Here is an 18,535-nt window from a genome sequence, read left to right as displayed (position 1 = left end):
CATTATGTCGCTCCCCGTCTTCATGGAGGAACGACACAGGACCCTGCGCTGTTCTTTTGTCTGCTCGGCCCTCCCCGGGTTTGCTGCTGGTTCTTCCCGGGTTGGCTACCGACCCTTCCACCTCCGTGGAAGGGCAGTTCCCCCTGCCACTTTCCCCACTTCCCCGGGGGAGCGGCAAACCGCCGGCCGGCTCTCTCGGGGGCTGCACAGGTGTTCCTTCAGATAGATGTTCCTGGTGCATGTTGTCTCTCTCCTCCTTTATAGTCCTCTTCCACCAATCCCAACTCTGCTACCCACATGCCGAGTACGTTGCTCTCCTCCAATCAGGAGCAGGTCCTGCTGCTTATTGGTTGAACTGGAGGCAGCTGTGTAGAAGCTGTTTCCTCCTCTCCCAGCGCCATATTATGGGAGAGCAGATGCATAGAATAAGTCTTAATTCCAGTAACAGTCTAGTCCGAGTTGCTCCCCACACCGGGGGCCGCCTGCAGTGCCGGCATCCGATATAGGCACCGGTTCTAGTCCCGGCTGCTCCACTTCCAATCTAGCTCTCTGCTATGTCCTGGGAAAGCAGTAGAAAATGGCCCAAGTCCTTGGGCCCCTGCACCCGCATGGGAGACCTGAAAGAAGCTCCTGTCTCCTGGCTTCGGATCAGCGCAACTCCAGCCATTGCTGTCAATTGGGGAGTGAACCAACGGATGGAAGACCTCTCTCCATGTCTCTCCCTCTACCTCTCTGTAACTCTTCCTTTCAAATAAATAAATATAAAAAAAAAACTCTTAGAACTGTACTCTTGTAAAGGGTGGCTTTGTTCGCTACAAGTTATACATCAAATCTGGCTAGGGGAAAAAGGAAAAAGAATGGGAAAGAGGGAAAGGGAGGAAGGAGGGGAGTGAGGGAGACAGAGCAAACAAATGCACTGTGTAAAAACCAAGCACAGGGAGCTGTCGTTGTGGCCTAGTGGGTGAAGCCGCTGCCTGCAGTGCTGGCTTTCATATGGACCAGTTCTAGTCCCGGCTGCTCCACCTCCAGTCCAGCTCTCTGCTGTGGCCTGGGAAAGCAGTAGAAGATGACCCAAGTCCTTGGGCACCGGCACCCATGTGGGAGACCAGGAGGAGGCTGCTGGCTCCTGGCTTCCTCGCAGCCCCTGCCATCGTGGCCATCTGAAGAGTGGGCCAACAGGTGGAAGACCTCTCTCTCTCTTTCTCTCTCTCTCTCTCTCTCTAGCTCTGCTTTTCAAATAAATAGATAAGTCTTTAAAAAATTAAGTTAAAAATCATGTGGAAAAAAAAGCATGCAATTCACCATCAGAGTCTGATTCAAAACACAGAGCAGCTATAAAAACATTAAGCAATAAGTGGAAAATGAAAACAATTGATTATCAGACGACATCAGAGAATTTTAAAATTTTCTCAGGTATTATAACAGAGTGACTTTATGTAATGCAATGTCTTTATTTTTATAACACAGTTTTAAAGTGTTTAGAGTTAAAATGTCAGGTGATGTTTGCAAATACAGTGAAATGGCTCATCCAAAAGACTAAGGGGCTGGTGTTATCGCTCAGCGGGTTAAAATGCCACTTGTAATGCTGGCACCCCTTAAGGAGTGCTGGTTCGAATCCAGGTACTCTGCTTCTGAGTCAGCTTCCTGCTAACACACTTGGGAAAGCAGTGAAAGATGGTCCAAGTTCTTGGGCCCCCGTCAGGTGTGGGAGAACAGAATGGAGTTCCTGTCTCCTGGTTTCAGCCTTGCCCTGACTTGGCTGTTGCAGCCATTTGGATAGTGAACCCCCAGATGGAAGATCCCTCTCTTACTCTCTCGGTCACTCTGCTTCTCAAGTGCATAAATAAATAAATAAATCATTTTTAAAAAGAGAGACTGAGATGAAGAAATATGGCAAAACGTTAATTGCGGATCCTAGAGGGTGAATATGTAAGTGTTTAGTAATACTACTCTTTGAGCTTCTCTGTATGTTTGAGATCTTTCATAGTCAAATTGTGGGAGAAGATGACACTAATAAAATGGTTGAAAATTTCTCTAAAATATTTGCAAAATATCTATTATTCTGCAAAATCCAAAATGAAAAGTTTAGCAAATTACTATCATACAGTGTTGTTAAAAATTATCCCATAAGGGCCGGCGCCGTGGCTCAATAGGCTAATCCTCCACCTTGCGGCGCCGGCACACCGGGTTCTAGTCCCGGTCGGGGCGCCGGATTCTGTCCCGGTTGCCCCTCTTCCAGGCCAGCTCTCTGCTATGGCCAGGGAGTGCAGTGGAGGATGGCCCAGGTGCTTGGGCCCTGCACCCCATGGGAGACCAGGAAAAGCACCTGGATCCTGGCTCCTGCCATCGGATCAGCGCGGTGCGCCGGCTGCAGCGGCGGCCATTGGAGGGTGAACCAACGGCAAAGGAAGACCTTTCTCTCTCTGTCTCTCTCTCTCACTGTCCACTCTGCCTGTCAAAAATAAAAAAATTAAAAAAAAAATGTTAAAAAAAAATTATCCCATAAAAAAGAACCTGTTCTAAAAATTACAACATACTTGCAATTGCAATGTAAACTTTGCTGAAGTTACATAAATTTACTTTTACAATTTTGGCTTTTATTTTATAAACATAATTTTTTATTCTTTATTGCCAAGGATTGGTCTCTTTGTTAAGCAGATTCACCATGTAAGTAGTCTTTTCAGACAAAATTAGCCTCAGATAGAAATGTACTGGATGCTAATAGCCTGCTTATTAAATGTGCTTATAGTTTGCAGGTAGGTGGCAGCAGTGTTCACAAAAACAGAGCTCACTACGCAAGGAATTATTATTCTGCAATGAGTCCTTTTTTTTTTTTTTTTTAAGATTCATTTATTTATTTGAGAGGCAGTGTTACAGACAGAGGGAGAGACAGAGAGAAAGGTCTTCCATCGGTTGGTTCACTCCCCAAATGTCTGCAACAGCTGGAGCGGGCTGATCTGAAGCCAGGAGCCAGGAGCTCCAGCCAGGTCTCCTATGTGGGTGCAGGGGCCCAAGGACTTGGGTCATTTGCTGTTTTCTCAAGGAGCTGGATCGGAAGTGGAGCAGCCGGGACTCAAACCGGTGCCCATATGGGTGCAGGTGGTGCAGGTGGAGGCTTAGCCTGCTACACCACAGTGCGGGCACCCCAATGAATCCATTATGAAGCGCTTTGTGAATTAACTGACCTTTGCATTTTCCAAATTACCTTTGTCAATCATTTGATTCTCAGTCACAATTATATTCTATCATTGTACCTTTTGTTTCTGTTATGCCGATTACACAACTGGTAACACTATTCTGTGGGTCTCTGTTCTCTGTCCTACAGTTTACTTACAGTTAGCTTGATTCTCACCTCATTGAAAGCACATTTTGATTTTTGAAAGTTTAATATAGTTCTGCATCATAATTTTAGCCTTGCAAAGACTTAAATTACTTTGAACGAAAATTGGCAAATAATGTAGGACTCGGCCTTTCAATTTCAGGCAGTCACTGCTTTGCAAAGTAGAACAGGGCAGTCAAAATTACCATGCAAGCTGCAACCATGCAAACCCAACTTAATCAAGGTGAAAAATTCTGACTGCTCATGACCTTAAACATTTTTGTCAAAACATTCACAACTCTCTTGCTGTCAGTTATAAAGTGAAAGAGAAATGAAAGACATAATAAAACTCATATTTAATACATACTTGTATTCAAGTTGTAACTTGAAGCATTAGAAACATTGAGAATAAAAGTGTTTTAGTTTTTTTGTGAAAAAAGGAAAAAGAGGGGCCAGCGCTGTGGTGCGCCAGGTTAAGCCGCCATTCGCAGCCTTGACATCCCATATGGGCACCGGTTGGAGTCCCAGCTACTCCACTTCTACTTCCCTGCTAATGTGTCTGGGAAAGCTGTGGAGGATGACCCAAGTGCTTGGGGCACCCACGTGGGAGACCCAGCTGCAGCTCCTCGTTCCTGGCTGCAGCCTGGCCCTAGCCATTGTGGCCATTTGGGGAGTGAACCAGTGGATGGAAGATCTTCCTTTCTCTGTGTATTTCTGATTTTCAAATACATAAATAAATCTTAAAAAAAAAGAACAGAAAAAGAAAAAGCTATCAAGAGTAGTCTGAACAATGACTAGCTTCATCTCTCCTGTAACACTGAAACAGAGTAAGCATCTTATGTTAAAGTGCTGAACTTGCATCATCTTAAATTGTGTATACAGAGAGCACAATATTTGTGAATTCAAGCATCTATAGACAATCATCAAAGACAAAATGCCAAAAGTGTAGTTTGCAGACAGTATCTGAAAATAACTTTTTTTTTTTGACAGGCAGAGTTAGTGAGAGAGAGAGACAGAGAGAAAGGTCTTCCTTTTCCATTGGTTCACACCCCAAATGGCCGCCGTGGCCTGTATGCTGAGGCCAGCGCACTGCGCCAATCGGAAGCCAGGAGCCAGGTGCTTCCTCCTGGTCTCCCATGGGGTGCAGGGCCCAAGCACTTGGGCCATCCTCCACTGCCTTCCCGGGCCACAGGAGAGAGCTGGACTGGAAGAGGAGCAACCGGGACAGAACCAGAGCCCTAACCGGGGGTAGAACCCAGAGTACTGGCGCCACAGGCGGAGGATTAGCCTAGTGAGCCGTGGCGCTGGCTCTGAAAATAACTTTTTAAAACATGGGGAAATAGAAGACAAACCAAGCAAAGACATATGACAAAAATTATGTGGTTTCAACACAGTGAAAATTTGTCTGAAATCCAAAAGTACTCATGTTAGCAAAATGAAATTGGAATAGGGACCCCCTTCAGTGTTAGGATAACTTTTCACTTATTCTATAGACAATAGGAGCTCAGGGCTCAGAATTCGAAGTAGGTAGTTTAGGCAAAAAGAAATATACTACCAGGCATTTATTAGCATGCAGAATTGTTGGTGGGGGGGACTGTATTTTGGGGTCAGAATGAGTCCCAAAGACACTGCCGAACTAAGCCACGGTTTTTACAGAGGTGAAATGAAGAAATGAAGCAAATGAAAAACTGGGAAGCTGATGCTAATGCTGCTATCTCTGACACCATTCTGATAGTGTGTAATCAGGAAGCCACTGCAGTTACAAAACCGCCACATTATAGAAGCTGCCAGAAATAAGAGCCCTCTAATGACTGAGAAGCCTCCATACTGCTTCTGGTTCCAGAACCACATCACACGTAATAAGATACGCACCAGGAAAACAGATGTCCGATGGCTTGACTATCTACGTCAGCATAACTAGTGATCAGAAGCACTGGTGCTTCTGATAATACTGCCAGGGGAAAAAAATCAGATGCCCACATATCATGCTTACCTTTTCTTTGGGAAACAAAAAAAAGGCAGCATAAGAATGAATTCTGCCTTCTTCCTGCCTTGCCATGTATATTGAATGCTTTTCAATCCCCACTGCAGATAAATCTGGGAAATGTAGTGTCCTGCTTTTCAGTCTATGACAAAGGATGGACACCAGAAGTGATAGGAATGCATGTTAAGCACCAATCCACCTTATTCCCTGAAGAAGCATTTAAAAATTTTAAGGGAAAGTCCCTTTTTAGCAGGGACTTAACCTTTGTATATATTCTGTTTGAAATGATTAAAGTCTAATTCATTTTCACTCTACTCCCAACTCTCTCTCCATTCTTGATTTCCAGTTTCAATTAAAGCTACCATTATTCTACAAGATTCCTAGCTTGGAAACTAATATTGTGTATTTATTTGGCATCCAAAAACTGTCAATAGCAAAAATGACATCCTACACTACAAAAATATTGTGAGCATATAACTAAGAAAAAATTGTCCTAGGAGTATCTTTATACAGTACTGCAAATTATAAGGTTAGCAAATTAAATCACTCTTTCAGAGCTTCTAAGTTCACTCTGAGAGTAATCATTTCTCACCCTTTTCTCAGTTCCAAAACACTTCAGGGAGACATTTTGGAATGATAATGACCCACTTTATCAGTGACTCTTAGCTATAGAGGGTAGGAAACACCATATTATCTTTCTTAAAATCTCTGAGGTTGTTACAATGTGCACTTACTCTGTCGAAAACACTTTGCAGTGGTCATTTGACGCAGCAGTTCAAGTACCACCCAGGATGCCCACATCCCGTATCAGAGTTCCTGGATTTAAGTGCTGGCTCCACTCCGATTTCCAGCCTCTTGCTAATGCCCATTCTGGGAGGCCACAGGCGATGGATCAAGTACTTGGGTTCCTGCAGAACTCCAGAGTTCTGTGCTCCTGGCTTTGGTCTGGCCAGGCCCTGGCTGTTGTGGTCATTTGGGGAGTGAATCAGGGGATGAAAGATTTCTCTGCATGTCTCTCTCTGTCTCTGTTTCTCTGTGTATGTGTCTCTCTGCCTTTCAAATAAATAAGTAAATATTAGAAAAAAAGAGAGAGCAATGATTTGTTCCAGGAAGAGTAATATAAAATTGCTCCATAATAAAGACTATATTAGATTCATGAGTCAGCTTTAGCTAAGAGTATTCTGGATAGTGTTAAACTTAAAACTGCATTTTTCAGTTATGGCTTGTAAACATAAAAGTTTTTGATTTAAATATATTCAAGATCTAGTACAATGTATTATAATGCATGTGGCAATAAATCATCAATAAATATTAAGTAAAACAAAGGTCAGAAATTTGGAAATACTAGAGAGCTCCTGTTCAGTCTTGATGATTGAATCAGTTCTAACAAATGGATACGAAGCTATTTTACAGAGCCTTAACTATCATAGAGATAGGCACGAATGGTACCATAACATAGATAAATGTAAAGAGCACTGAGATTTTGTTTTATGAGTTGATCTTACACTTCATCCAAAGTCATTCAGTTGTGTTTGCCAGATAAACTGATTTATAACAAACTCTTGTGGCATAGATGTTGCTGTTACAATAGTTGGGCTTTCACAGAATTTCAAGGGTTGATAGTAACACGATTATTCTACATGCAACATAAGAACCGTATGTCAACCAAGGGTCACATTCTTATCCCCATGGAAGCGAACAGCTCTCCAAATTCGGATTATGTTTTTGAAGCTACTCATTTAATAAGTGATAATTCAAGCTACTTCTTTTCAACCTCTACTTCAATACAATCTCTGCCTCTGAACAACTCAATTATCTGTGGATACACAACATATTCAAATACCAATAACTAACATAGAATGGGATAAATACTGTAATAAAGAAATGTACAAAGTGCTTTTTGGGAATGCTTGGGGAAAGCTTTGGTAAGCTTTTCCCCTGGAGATGGGGAAGGCTTCAGGAAATCTTTACAATCAAGACGACTCAACCTGGTACTGGAAGGGTGAGTAGGATGTTGTCCTATAACAAGGGGATGGAAGGATACACAAGCACAAGTGCAGTGACTGAAAATATAGAAGGGGTGGGTGCTGTGGTGGAGAAGATTAAACTATCACTTGCAGTGCTGGCTTCCCATATAGGGCCCGATTCAAGTCCTGGCTGTGCCATTTCCATTTAGCTCCCGGCTAACGTGCCTGGGGAAAGCATCTGAAGGGTCCTTGGGTCCCTGTCACCCTTTGGGAGACCCGGATGAAGCTCCTGGCTCCTGGCTCCAGCCTAGTTCAGTCCCAGCTATTGCAACTGATTGGGAAATGAACCAGCAGATGGAAGATCTTTCTCTCTCTTTCTCTCCATCCTTCTCTCTCTCTCTCTCTGTAACTCTGCTTTTCAAATAAATAAATAAATCTTTTTTAAAAAGTAGGATAAGATAGGAAAAACTATAAGGTACTGAAACAACTAAGAAAGAGTACAGAAAATTACCGGAGGATGAGGTATTTTGATTTTTTAAAAACTTTGTTACAAAGGACCTTGTGTATCACGCTCAAGTTCAATAAACAGTGTTCAATGAAAGAAGGAATTCCAAAAGTTATGAAGATCCACTCAAGTGTTTTAGGCAGGAGAGTCTCTTGATTAAGTTGCATTTTAAATGAATCTGTCCTGACTTTTCCATTTCCGATCCAACTTCCTGCTACTGTGTGGAACGCAGCAACTGATGGCTCCAAGTACTTGTGTCCCTGCCACCCACGGGAGAGATCTAAGTTGAGTTCCAGGCTCCTGGCTGTTGGGAGGTATTTGGGTAATGAACCAGAGGATGGAAGATCTCTATCTATCCCTCTATCTTTAAAATAAAATGAAAAATAAAGATATAAATGTAAAAAACAAATTTGAGTCAGAGAAGAAAAAGAGTGAAAACGAGGAAACTCCTTGGAAGTCTATTGTAACTCTTCAAGTAAGAAGTCATTTAGTTCATCCCCTTATTTCATAGGCAATGAAACTGCGATTTCAGAGAAGAGATTTGTTGAAGGTCTCAAACGTGATCAGTTAGAAAATTGGCCTCTCTCCTTACGTATGAACATTTTTTTTCTACCACATTTTCCCACCCACCAATTCTTATTCAATTTCTGGTGCAATTGTGTAATGACACAATTTTGTCAGTAAATGCAGACAGTTGTCTAACCAATAAAATTTAAGCAGGATCTTTGCATTCTGCTGTGTGTGTATTTTAGGGAGACAAAAGTGATCCTTGTTATATGAGGATTCATTTGACTTAAAAATCAGCAGACAGGGGTAACACTGTGGCATAGAAGATAAAGCCTCCACTTGCCATGTCACCATCCCATATGGTCACTGGTTTGAGTCCCAGCTGCTCCACTTCCAATGCAGCTCATGCTAATGTGCCTGGAGAAAGTAGTGGAAATGGTCAAAGTGTTTGGGCCCCTTCCCCCATAGAGGAGATCTGGAGGAAGCTCCTGGCTCTTTGGCTTCGGCCTGGCCCAGCCCTGACTGTTGTGGCCATCTGGGGAATAAATAAGTGGATAGATGATTCTCTCCCCTCTCTCTCTTCTCTCTGTATCTCTGCCTTTCAAATAAATAAGTAAATCTTTAAAAGAAATCAGCAGATCAAAGTAACTTGCATTGTCAAACTATTTCTTTAAAGGTAAGAAACAAATAATTAACCAACCACATGGTTGTTTCAGAATCATATTCCTGTCTTTACATTTCTGCAGGCATTCTTTTCTCTCTGTCATGAACCTCTTTGGCCACAAAGAGTTTCATAAAGCCCACTTTTCTCATGTTCCAGCCACATATGCTATCCAGCGTCCCATCTCCCTGCCCCTTCCTTTTCTCATTTCTCAGTTCTCATCCTCCTTTCATTTCCTCCCTGTATTTCATCAGCTGCCAACTGCCAAGAAGGTAAATTAGGTTTTTCCTATGTCTTTCAACTCAATTTCTTAGTACACTGAAACTGAAAAAAAAGTTAAGGTTTTGTCTCCAAAAAATAAGTTGGACTTGTATTTTATCATTTGATTGTCCAGGCAGCATTGTTCTATCTCGTGCTGTAGGCAATTGTCCCCCCCCCCCATATCCACAGCTGCAGATTCAGTGGACCCCATACTATTGAGGAAAACCATGTGGTCTCTCCATTAGGGAAGGAGGAACAGACTGAAGACTCCTGGCTTTCTTTGATTACTGAGAACTGCTGGTCTAACTGTGGGTCCAGGTTACCCTAAATCCAGAATGTTCTGAAATACTTAGGGTGGAATAGACAATGGTAGAAATTGTCAGGACCCGTACAAGATAGATCAGAATGCCTTCTACCTTTCCCTTCTCCCATAATTCCCTGCACTGTGAGGATCAAACTTGTTCCCTACAGGACCATTTCCCACATGCAACTATCGAGTGAATTTTAGCCACAGGGTAGCTCTACTCTTACCAGATAACCAATGGATGCTAGCATCAGCCATCTACAGTTCAGAAAGCAAAAAGTTTGAAATTTTATAGCCTTCTCTGCTGGATATTTTCCCCTAAATATCCACTGATAATGTACTTGAACTACCAACTGATTAAAAAAAAACTCATATTCCAGTAACTATGATTTATCTTTAGTGAACCATCAAAATAGGCATGGGAGAAGAAGCATTGCTCCTCCTCCTCCTTCTTCTTTTTCAGAATTTAAACAAAGCATAGCCTCTAATGTATTTAATCAACAGAAATAGTACCAGTAAAATTTTCCAATAAAGTAATTTTTCATCAAGTGGAATTTATTCCAGCGATGTCTTCTGGGAATCTTCTGAAATGGACAGCAATAAATAAATGAAAAGGGGGTAGAAAAATATATATGCTCTTGATGTCTCCCTTAAAGTCCATAATCTCTACACCTGTTTCTTTCTTTCATCCTTGGGTGATGTTAATCTTCTGTTTATTTTGCTGCTGTAGATCTAAGGACATGTCATTTACTTGTGCTCCAAAAGTTGCTTTATGCCTGTTCTTTCTTACCACACAAAAAGTAAAGAGGAAAAAAAGCGTGTGTGTGTGTGTGTGTGTGTGTGTTTGTGTGTTTGTGTGTGTGGTCTTGGTGATAGTGTTGGTGGTTAAAAAGCAAGTTGGAACTTCCTCTTTGAACAGTTGCCCTTTCCTCTCACACAGGGAGATTTCATTTTGTTTGAGACTGGATACAGTTGAAACCAAACCATCTACCAAGGAGAGGATATGATGGCTAAGAAGCCCCCAAAACCAGCCCCTCGCAGGATTTTCCAGGAAAGGTTAAAGATTACTGCTCTACCCTTGTACTTTGAAGGTTTTTTATTAGTTAAGCGTTCAGCATACCAGGTAAGTCTATAAATAACAATGGTAAACCTGAGGCTTCTGTCTTAAAAATTTTATTTTATACTGATGTGATGTGACAAAGCCTCCTTGTTTCTGTTGGGATTAAACTCTCTTCGTTCAGCTCAGAAAAAGGACTTTAATTTTGCATAATTTAAATATAGTATATGACTTAAACATATATGTATATGTTATATATAAATGTGTTATTATACATTATAAAATAAGGTTCTAATGTCATAATTACAAAAATAAATAAGTTAACTTTTCCAAGATCTTATTTAAACATCACAAAGAATTTTGGCTTAAGAAAACAAATGTTTCCTATATTTTCTCCATTATTTACTACTATGCTTCAGGGATGAGGTGTGCCATTAAGATAAAATATTGTGATCAAAATTAGATCTTTTCTCCTACTCTCATCCATTTGAAGTTTACAATGATGAAATCATAAAAAGGTGGTCTTTTAAAAAATTGTGAAAATGAAACAATTAATACTGTTTAGTGTTATGTATGTCTATTTTTTTTGTTTCCTGACCGGAAAAAGTATGTATATTCTAATGTTATGTATGTATGTATCTTGACTTTAAAGTCAAGATAGTGACTTTAAAGGATAATATTTATGGTGTTATTGTGGGTAGAATGTATACTAACCAACATAAATGTTTTCAGAAATGAAATAAGAATTACTTTATTATGATAATAAAATACATTTCCTGAGGATCCATAATACTTAGGGAAACATTTGGTATATGAGTATATCTATAATAGGACATTTGTATTTCTTTCATATATAATCAGATAATTTAATATTTGAGATAACGATATAGCAATTTATCTTCTGGTGTAAATGTTAAATGTGCATTGTTTTTCAGTGTGTTGTAATATTTCTTTGTTTGTCCTATATACTTTCAAAGTAAACTCAATCTTGTCACCACAGGTTAGCCACATTATTATACTTTTCCAGGAAAGAGGATTTGAGAAAAAGAAATTTCTAACTTGTAATTTGCTTTTGGTTATTCTTGAATGTTTTCCAAAGTATTGCTGATAACTGTTTTGAATAGCAATTTCCTTTTAAGAATGCATGCCATAATTAGCAAAAAGAAAAGTGTTTTGGAGTCTCAGTAAAACTTGTCTTTGCTTAATGCTTTCGCCACTTAACAGCTTGTGGTCTTATGCAAGCTACCCAATCTCCTTGACATCTTCAAGTATAAAATGCAGAGAACACATACTCCCTGCATCCCAAGAGGGAAAAGTAGGTTTTAATCAATTTATTCATTCGAGCAGTGTTTCTTGAGCATAGTAACCTATTTTACTAGTTACATCAACGAGCAAAAGGCATTGCAGTAAGGAGAGAAAAATATCCGCCCAACTCTGCGGATAATCATTTTAAAAGTTTATTTATTTGCAAAATGGACAGATTCTCTTGTATAACTGAGTTGGTTTCTGTGCTTATAAAATGGACCTATAATAATGGGTGTATACCCATGAGATATAACATAGGATGGATTTCTATACTTGGTTTTTAATATGCCATCATTGTGATCCTTACAGTAACTCTTGTGAAGAGACTATTTTATTCACCTCGCAGATGAGTGACTTGTGGCTCACAGAAGTTCAAATTTCTTCACCCACCAAGAAGTTTTGCTTGGATTTGAGTGTGATGCACTTGACATCATGCTGCCTCAAACTCAAGTTCTACTTTCATTTGATCACAAACTTCTGAAGCTTAGAGATATCTAATCCCTACATATTTTATTACATCGATATCAACAATAAGCTAGATAGGCTTTAAAAAGCATTTATTTAATCGAGTGAAATGGAGATAGTGAACTTAAACATTAAATACAAAGTCATCCAATGGTTATAAAGCTAGCAATAAATTCAGAAGTTTCGTTTCAGTCTCTTTTCTTACATCAATAATTTAATACAAATAATTGTTTTTTTAAAAAAAGAAACTTTGTGTTGGGGTAGGGTTTTGGTCTAGACGTTGAGCTGCTGGTTAAGACTTCCATATCCCATATCAGACCACCTGGGTTTAAGTCCTGGCTCTGGCCTCTGACTCGAGATTCTGCTAATGTGGACCCTGGGAGGCTGCAGGTGATGTCCACACGCATTGTAGACCTGGATTGAGTTCCCAGCTCTCAGTATCAGCCCAGCCCCAGCAATTGTAGGCATTTAGGGCGTAAGTCAGTAGATGGAAGCGCTCTCTGTCTCTCTCTGCCTCTCAAATAAGCATAATAAAAGAAACTTTATGGTAAAGGTATTTCACCCAAAAGTGTGTCCTTCAAAATTTAGTTTTTAAATGTCTAAATAACTCTGTATATGTATCCCAAGATGTTGATTATTGGGATTGATATATTTATAAAAGACTCAAATTATTCTGGTATTCACGAGGTCTTACCAGAAAGTAAATCAAGACTGACTTGCAGATCTCTGCATGCTGGATATAAGCTTGTTCCCTCCTTAGGTTTGCAGCTGTGGCTGTAGTTCACAAGGCCTGCTGCTTTTGTAACCTTACTTTTCCTCCAAGGGTGCCTTTGTTCTCAACTCAGTGCCTTTACACTTGCTTCTTTGCCCACTACATAACTGTTCTGTAAGCCTTTCTGTGAATCCACAGATTTGCTAAGGTGTAAAATTCCCATTTTTCTCTGATTACTTCTATGCAATTCATATTTTGTGTAATTTTTCTCAGGAACAGAAATGTCCTGCATGTATATACAGAGAGAACTCAACAAATTGTGACTGGCAATTGGTGGTACTAATATATCTCTCTTATGACAGATCAGGATGAATGAGGCCAGTTAAGTAGATGAACAGGGTGGTAGACCTGGATCTCAGGGTGTTCCCCTCCTTTCCTTTCCTCCAAGAATCATACAGGCTTGGGACTGGACTAGATCTTAGAAGCCGCACTTTACTAAAACTACACAGTTGATGTTCATGTTCCCTAAAATCACATCTATATTTCCCCTCCTCCTGCCCTCTCCTTCACTGCAACTTAATTCCAAAACACACAGTAATCTTGATTCCAACGTTCACTGCAGAGGCTTTCACTAGAGTAGGGTTCAGAAAGTCTCAAAAAGAATGCCATTACAGACAAAAGAGCTAAACAACTCTTGAGATAGATTTGAATTTTTAAAGTATTTAATAGCAGGTCAAATTGAAGAAACTGCAAGTGTTTTTTTTTTTTTTAACTGGGTGAAATACTAGTTAATCTCATGGTTTTCACAGAACATTTCATTGATCATAGTGGTAATTTACACTAGCAACCTCCAAACTCAAATTTTTCAATGCAGATTTTGTAAATATCTTACTTTAAAAAAACATGAAAAGGTGAATTCTGGTCTACAAACTATTTCTTCCTTCTCACACTTAATCCCACTGAAGATATATTTTAGAGGTTTTTAAAGTTCATCATCATCTCACACATATATAAAAATCAGCATATATGAAAAAATTATGTGGGGGCCAGCATTGTGGTTCAGTGAGTTAAGTCATTGCTTGTGACGCTGGCATCCCATATCAGAGAGCAAGATAGAGTCCTGGTTGCTCCGCTTTCAATACAGCTAGTGCACCTGGGAAGGCAGCAGAAGATGGTCTAAGTGCTTGGATCCCTGTCACCCATGTGGGACACCTGGATGGAGTTCTTGGCTGTATTAGGCCTTGCTCTCAGACCTGACTTTTACAGCCACTTAGGCAGTGAACAAGCAGATGGAAGATTCTCTCTCTCTCTCTCTCTCCATTTCTCTCTGTCACTCTGCCTTTCAAACAGATCAATAAATAAATACTTTTAAAAATATTACATGGATAATGAAAAATACAAAGTGCCTGCCAATAATGCAATGTTCTTTATTTTTTAAGTGACCAACATTTACCAGATATTTTCTACAGCATAGGTCTTATATGCTTTACCTATATTATTATTCCTTTAAATTCTTCATTCAACAACTTTATGACAAGAATAGGAGGCTGGTTTCCATAATTTTACTCTTGGCACCTTAACATTAAACTCTCATATAGAAGACAAAATAAAAGATCACCGAATCAGGATCATAACAATATAATTATGCTCTTTAATAAATTCACAACCCTATACAACTATCACCACTGTCCCAGAATATTTTCATTATTCCAAAAACTTACTCTGTGAGAAGTTCCCTACATGTCTCCCCCTCCTCAGATATAGGATTCACATGATGAAGACCCATTACTTTCATAATTGATAGAATCCATTAAAATGTGGCTTAGATTTAAGGCTAAAACTGTGCTAACATTGACTCCAGATTTAGGTAGCCTTGAACCACCTTGAGTCGGTGACCCAGACTGAGAGCCACAAGCCTGCACCTCTTGAAAGTCTTTGCTTTATGGCTGGGAACAGAGCAGATCCACTCTCTGATAGAGTTGAGAGAGGACAGGAAGCGCTGACTATGCTGCCTGCCCAACTCACCAGTTGATATCTAGCCCTGCTCCCTGCGAAGGATATCAGTAATTCTGGCAGTGCTGTGCGGGATTGATTGGAGAGTGCTAAGAGGATGGCAGAAAGGTCAGGTACAGGGCAATTGCGATGGAAACAACACTTTGCATCCTACATGAAAAGAAGAAAGGAAAAGACTTCAGATGGAGTTGAAACTAAGACTTGTTCTCTGGTCTTATTAAACTGTTTGACTCAGATGTGCCAGGCATCTGTGTGCACTAGACATCTAGATTTCAGTAAACAGAAAGACTCTTTTTGCCCAGTTTTATAATTGCTCATTTAAGAACCTCTATTTGCTGATCATTCAATTACAAGCCATTTAAAAATACTTACCTATGGGCTTGGTGCTGTGGCCTAGCCGGTAAAGCCACTGCCTGCAGTGCTGGCATCCCATGGGTGCCAGATTCAAATCGCAGCTGCTCCACTTCTGATCCAGCTCTCTACTATGACCTGGGAAAGCAGTAGAAGATGACCCAAGTCTTTGGGCCCCCGCACGCACATGGGAGACACAGAAGAAGCTCCTTGTTCCTGGCTTTGGATTGATCTACCTTTGGCTATTGCAGCCGTTTGGGGAGTGAATCAGCAGATGGAAGATCTCTCAATCTCTCTCTCTCTCTCTCTCTCTCTGTGCCTCTGCCTCTCTGCAACTCTCTGCCTTTCAAATAAATAAATATCTTTAAAAGATTTATTTGAGAGGCAGAAAGACAAGAAAAAGAGGGGATGAACACACACACACACACACACGCACACGCACACACCCAGAATTCTCCCATACACAGCTTTACTCCTCAAATGCCTCAACGGCCAGAGCTGGGCCAGACTGAAACCAGGAACTGGGAACTCAGTGTAGGCCTCCCGCTGGGGTGGCAGGAACCCAACTATTGGAGCCATCACCCACTGCCTCCCAGGATCTGCATTAGCAGCAAGTTGGAATCAAGAGCTTGAGCCAGGGATCAAACCCAGGTAACCTGATATGTTATGTGAGTATCTTAGTCACTAGGCCAAACACCTGCCTTTTGTATACCCCTTAGAATTATCCTTTTTTATAGTAACTTGTTCTTCGTTCAGGAGAAATCAATAGGCTCCTTACATGTTATAGTCATCTCTCAACTGGAGGCTAAGATGGAATGGAAAGACCACAGGATTTGGGCAAAGATACCTTGCCCCAAATTCAACTCTGTCCCTAAGGCAAATTGTTGCAATAATACCACCAGTTTTTTCAACTCTTACGGTAAGCACCTCACCTTGAAATGAAACTTTCCTATTAGTCTCCCAAAGAGGTTGAGCTTATTTTTTCTACCTTTTGAAGCTGGACTGGGTCATGTGACATGCTTCAAATATGCTTATAAGGGATGTGTGTTCAGCTTAGCCGCTAAGATGCCAATTAAGACACCCCAGTCCCATATTGAAATGCCTGGCTCCACCTCCTGACTCCAGATTTCTGCTAATGCAGACCCTAGGACATCGAGTAATTGAATCTCTGCAACCCATGTGGGAGACCTGGATGTATTTTCTGGCTCCCAGCCACAGCTGGCCCAATCCCAGGCATTTGGGAAGTGAAGCCGCAGATAGGAGATGTCTCTCTCTCTTTCTCTCTCTCTCTAATTCTCTCTGTCATTTTCTGTCTCTCCTCCTTTCAAATAAATAAATTAATAAATAAATAAAATTTTAAAATATGCATATACATTGGGTTTTTCTCTTTCTTGTTCCTGGGGATCCTTGGGCCAGCATGGAAACAAATACAGGTTAACCGCCTGAAGGATAAGAGATTCCATTTGTCCCAGCCTTCACAGTCTTCCTGAACTACAAGCTTAGACCCTGAAGACGTGAATGATGCCTCTTTAGACTATACAGCTACAGACAAGGTGTCCAGATGAGGAACACCATCATCTAGCCACAAAATTGGCAGAAATGCAAAATGCTTGCTATTTCAGTCTTCACTGAGTTGTGGGGTGCTTCCTATACAGAAAAAGTTAAAAAATAAAGCATCTTATTTGCTATGAAAACAAAGTATAAAAATATTCCATCAAGAACAAGATAAAAGATAGTGGTTGTAATTCAGAATTTATTTAATATTGAGCTTCCTGGAAATCTCTCTCTGTCATTCTGCATATCAAAATTAATAAATAAATCTGAAAAAAATATATTGGCATACAAAATATTTTTAAAAATTTTATGTGACTTTCTTATATTAATCAAATATTTCATGATGGTTCAATAACTTGCAAAAATGCAGTTCATTAAGCCCTAATAGAGAAAATGATCAATGTATCTATAAAAATTTGAGTTTTTAAAAAACATTTGAAAAGAGCTGGATATGGAAAGATGTCTTTAAATGTGGAAGGATTTTATTTTTTAAACCAACATGCCATTTTTTATAATACAGCCAATCTTTGTATTTATTTAAAATTGACTTTCATTTGAGTGAAATGAGAGTCTAAGTAGGTAATTTAAATTTCTTAAACTTTAAAGTCAAATGTCTAAAGAATCCATAGGAATGTGAATATATTAATTAAATATTTACCATATATTCATTGGACTTCAAGTTCTGCATTGAAAGTACTAAATTATATATATATATATTTAAAGATTTATTTATTATTTATTTGAAAGTCAGAGTAACTCAGAGAGAGAAGGAGAGGCAGAGGGAGAGAGAGAGAGGTCATCCATCCACTGGTTCACTCCCCAGTTAGCCTAAACAGCTGGAGCTGCACCGATCCGAAGCCAGGAGCCAGGACTTTCTTCTGGGTCTCCCATTTGGTGCGTGGACCCAAGGACTTGGGCCATCTTCTACTGCTTTCCCAGGCCACAGCAGAGAGCTGGATCAGAAGTGGAGCAGCCCGGACTTGAACTGGCACCTAGATGGGATGCCGGCACTGCAGGAAGTGGCTTTACCCTCAAGGCCACAGCACCGGCCCCTAAATTATACTTTACCATTATACATTTCTCATACTTCCTTATTCTATACCAATAATGTATGTTATCTATTGAATTCAAGAGACGAGCCATGTGCTCTGCTGAGTGCTTTCCGTGTATCAGTTCCTTACGTTCTTTCATGTCCTACACGGTGGATATCTATGCTTGTACTACCCTGGATCCTTAATTGGCCATATTCCTTGTGTCAGAAGCTTCCACTAAAATGGCATAAGAAGTCTTAAGTCAATGAGGAGAGTTCTGGGATATGATCTACTTAAACACAATTTAAATTATATTATTATTTCTTTTTTTTTTTCTTTTTCTTTTTGTTTTGACAGGCAGAGTGGACAGTAAGAGAGAGAGACAGAGACAAAGGTCTTCCTTTTCCATTGGTTCACCCCTGAATGGCCGCTGCGGCCAGCGCGCTCCGGGGATCCGAAGCCAGGAGCCAGGTGCTTCCTCCTGGTCTCCCATGCGGGTGCAGGGCCCAAGTACTTGGGCCATCCTCCACTGCACTCCC

General features: G+C 40.4%; 1 protein-coding gene across 1 annotated transcript in view; it reads left to right on the top strand.

Annotated features, from left to right (window-relative positions):
• The window catches only part of STAP1 (signal transducing adaptor family member 1), a 65,225-nt gene that overhangs the window by 4,675 nt on the left and 42,015 nt on the right, over nucleotides 1–18,535 (top strand). Inside the window, exon 2 of the mRNA XM_051819773.2 lies at nucleotides 10,449–10,631. Coding sequence (XP_051675733.1) covers nucleotides 10,512–10,631 — 120 coding nt within the window. The 5' untranslated portion in view covers nucleotides 10,449–10,511. The remainder of the gene's footprint in view (nucleotides 1–10,448; nucleotides 10,632–18,535) is intronic.

Source organism: Oryctolagus cuniculus, chromosome 8, assembly GCF_964237555.1.
Source record: "Oryctolagus cuniculus chromosome 8, mOryCun1.1, whole genome shotgun sequence".
In the NCBI taxonomy this organism is placed as follows: Eukaryota; Metazoa; Chordata; class Mammalia; order Lagomorpha; family Leporidae; genus Oryctolagus; species Oryctolagus cuniculus.
The sequence above is the reverse complement of the archived record's forward strand: the minus strand, read 5'-3'. Positions and strand labels throughout refer to the sequence as shown.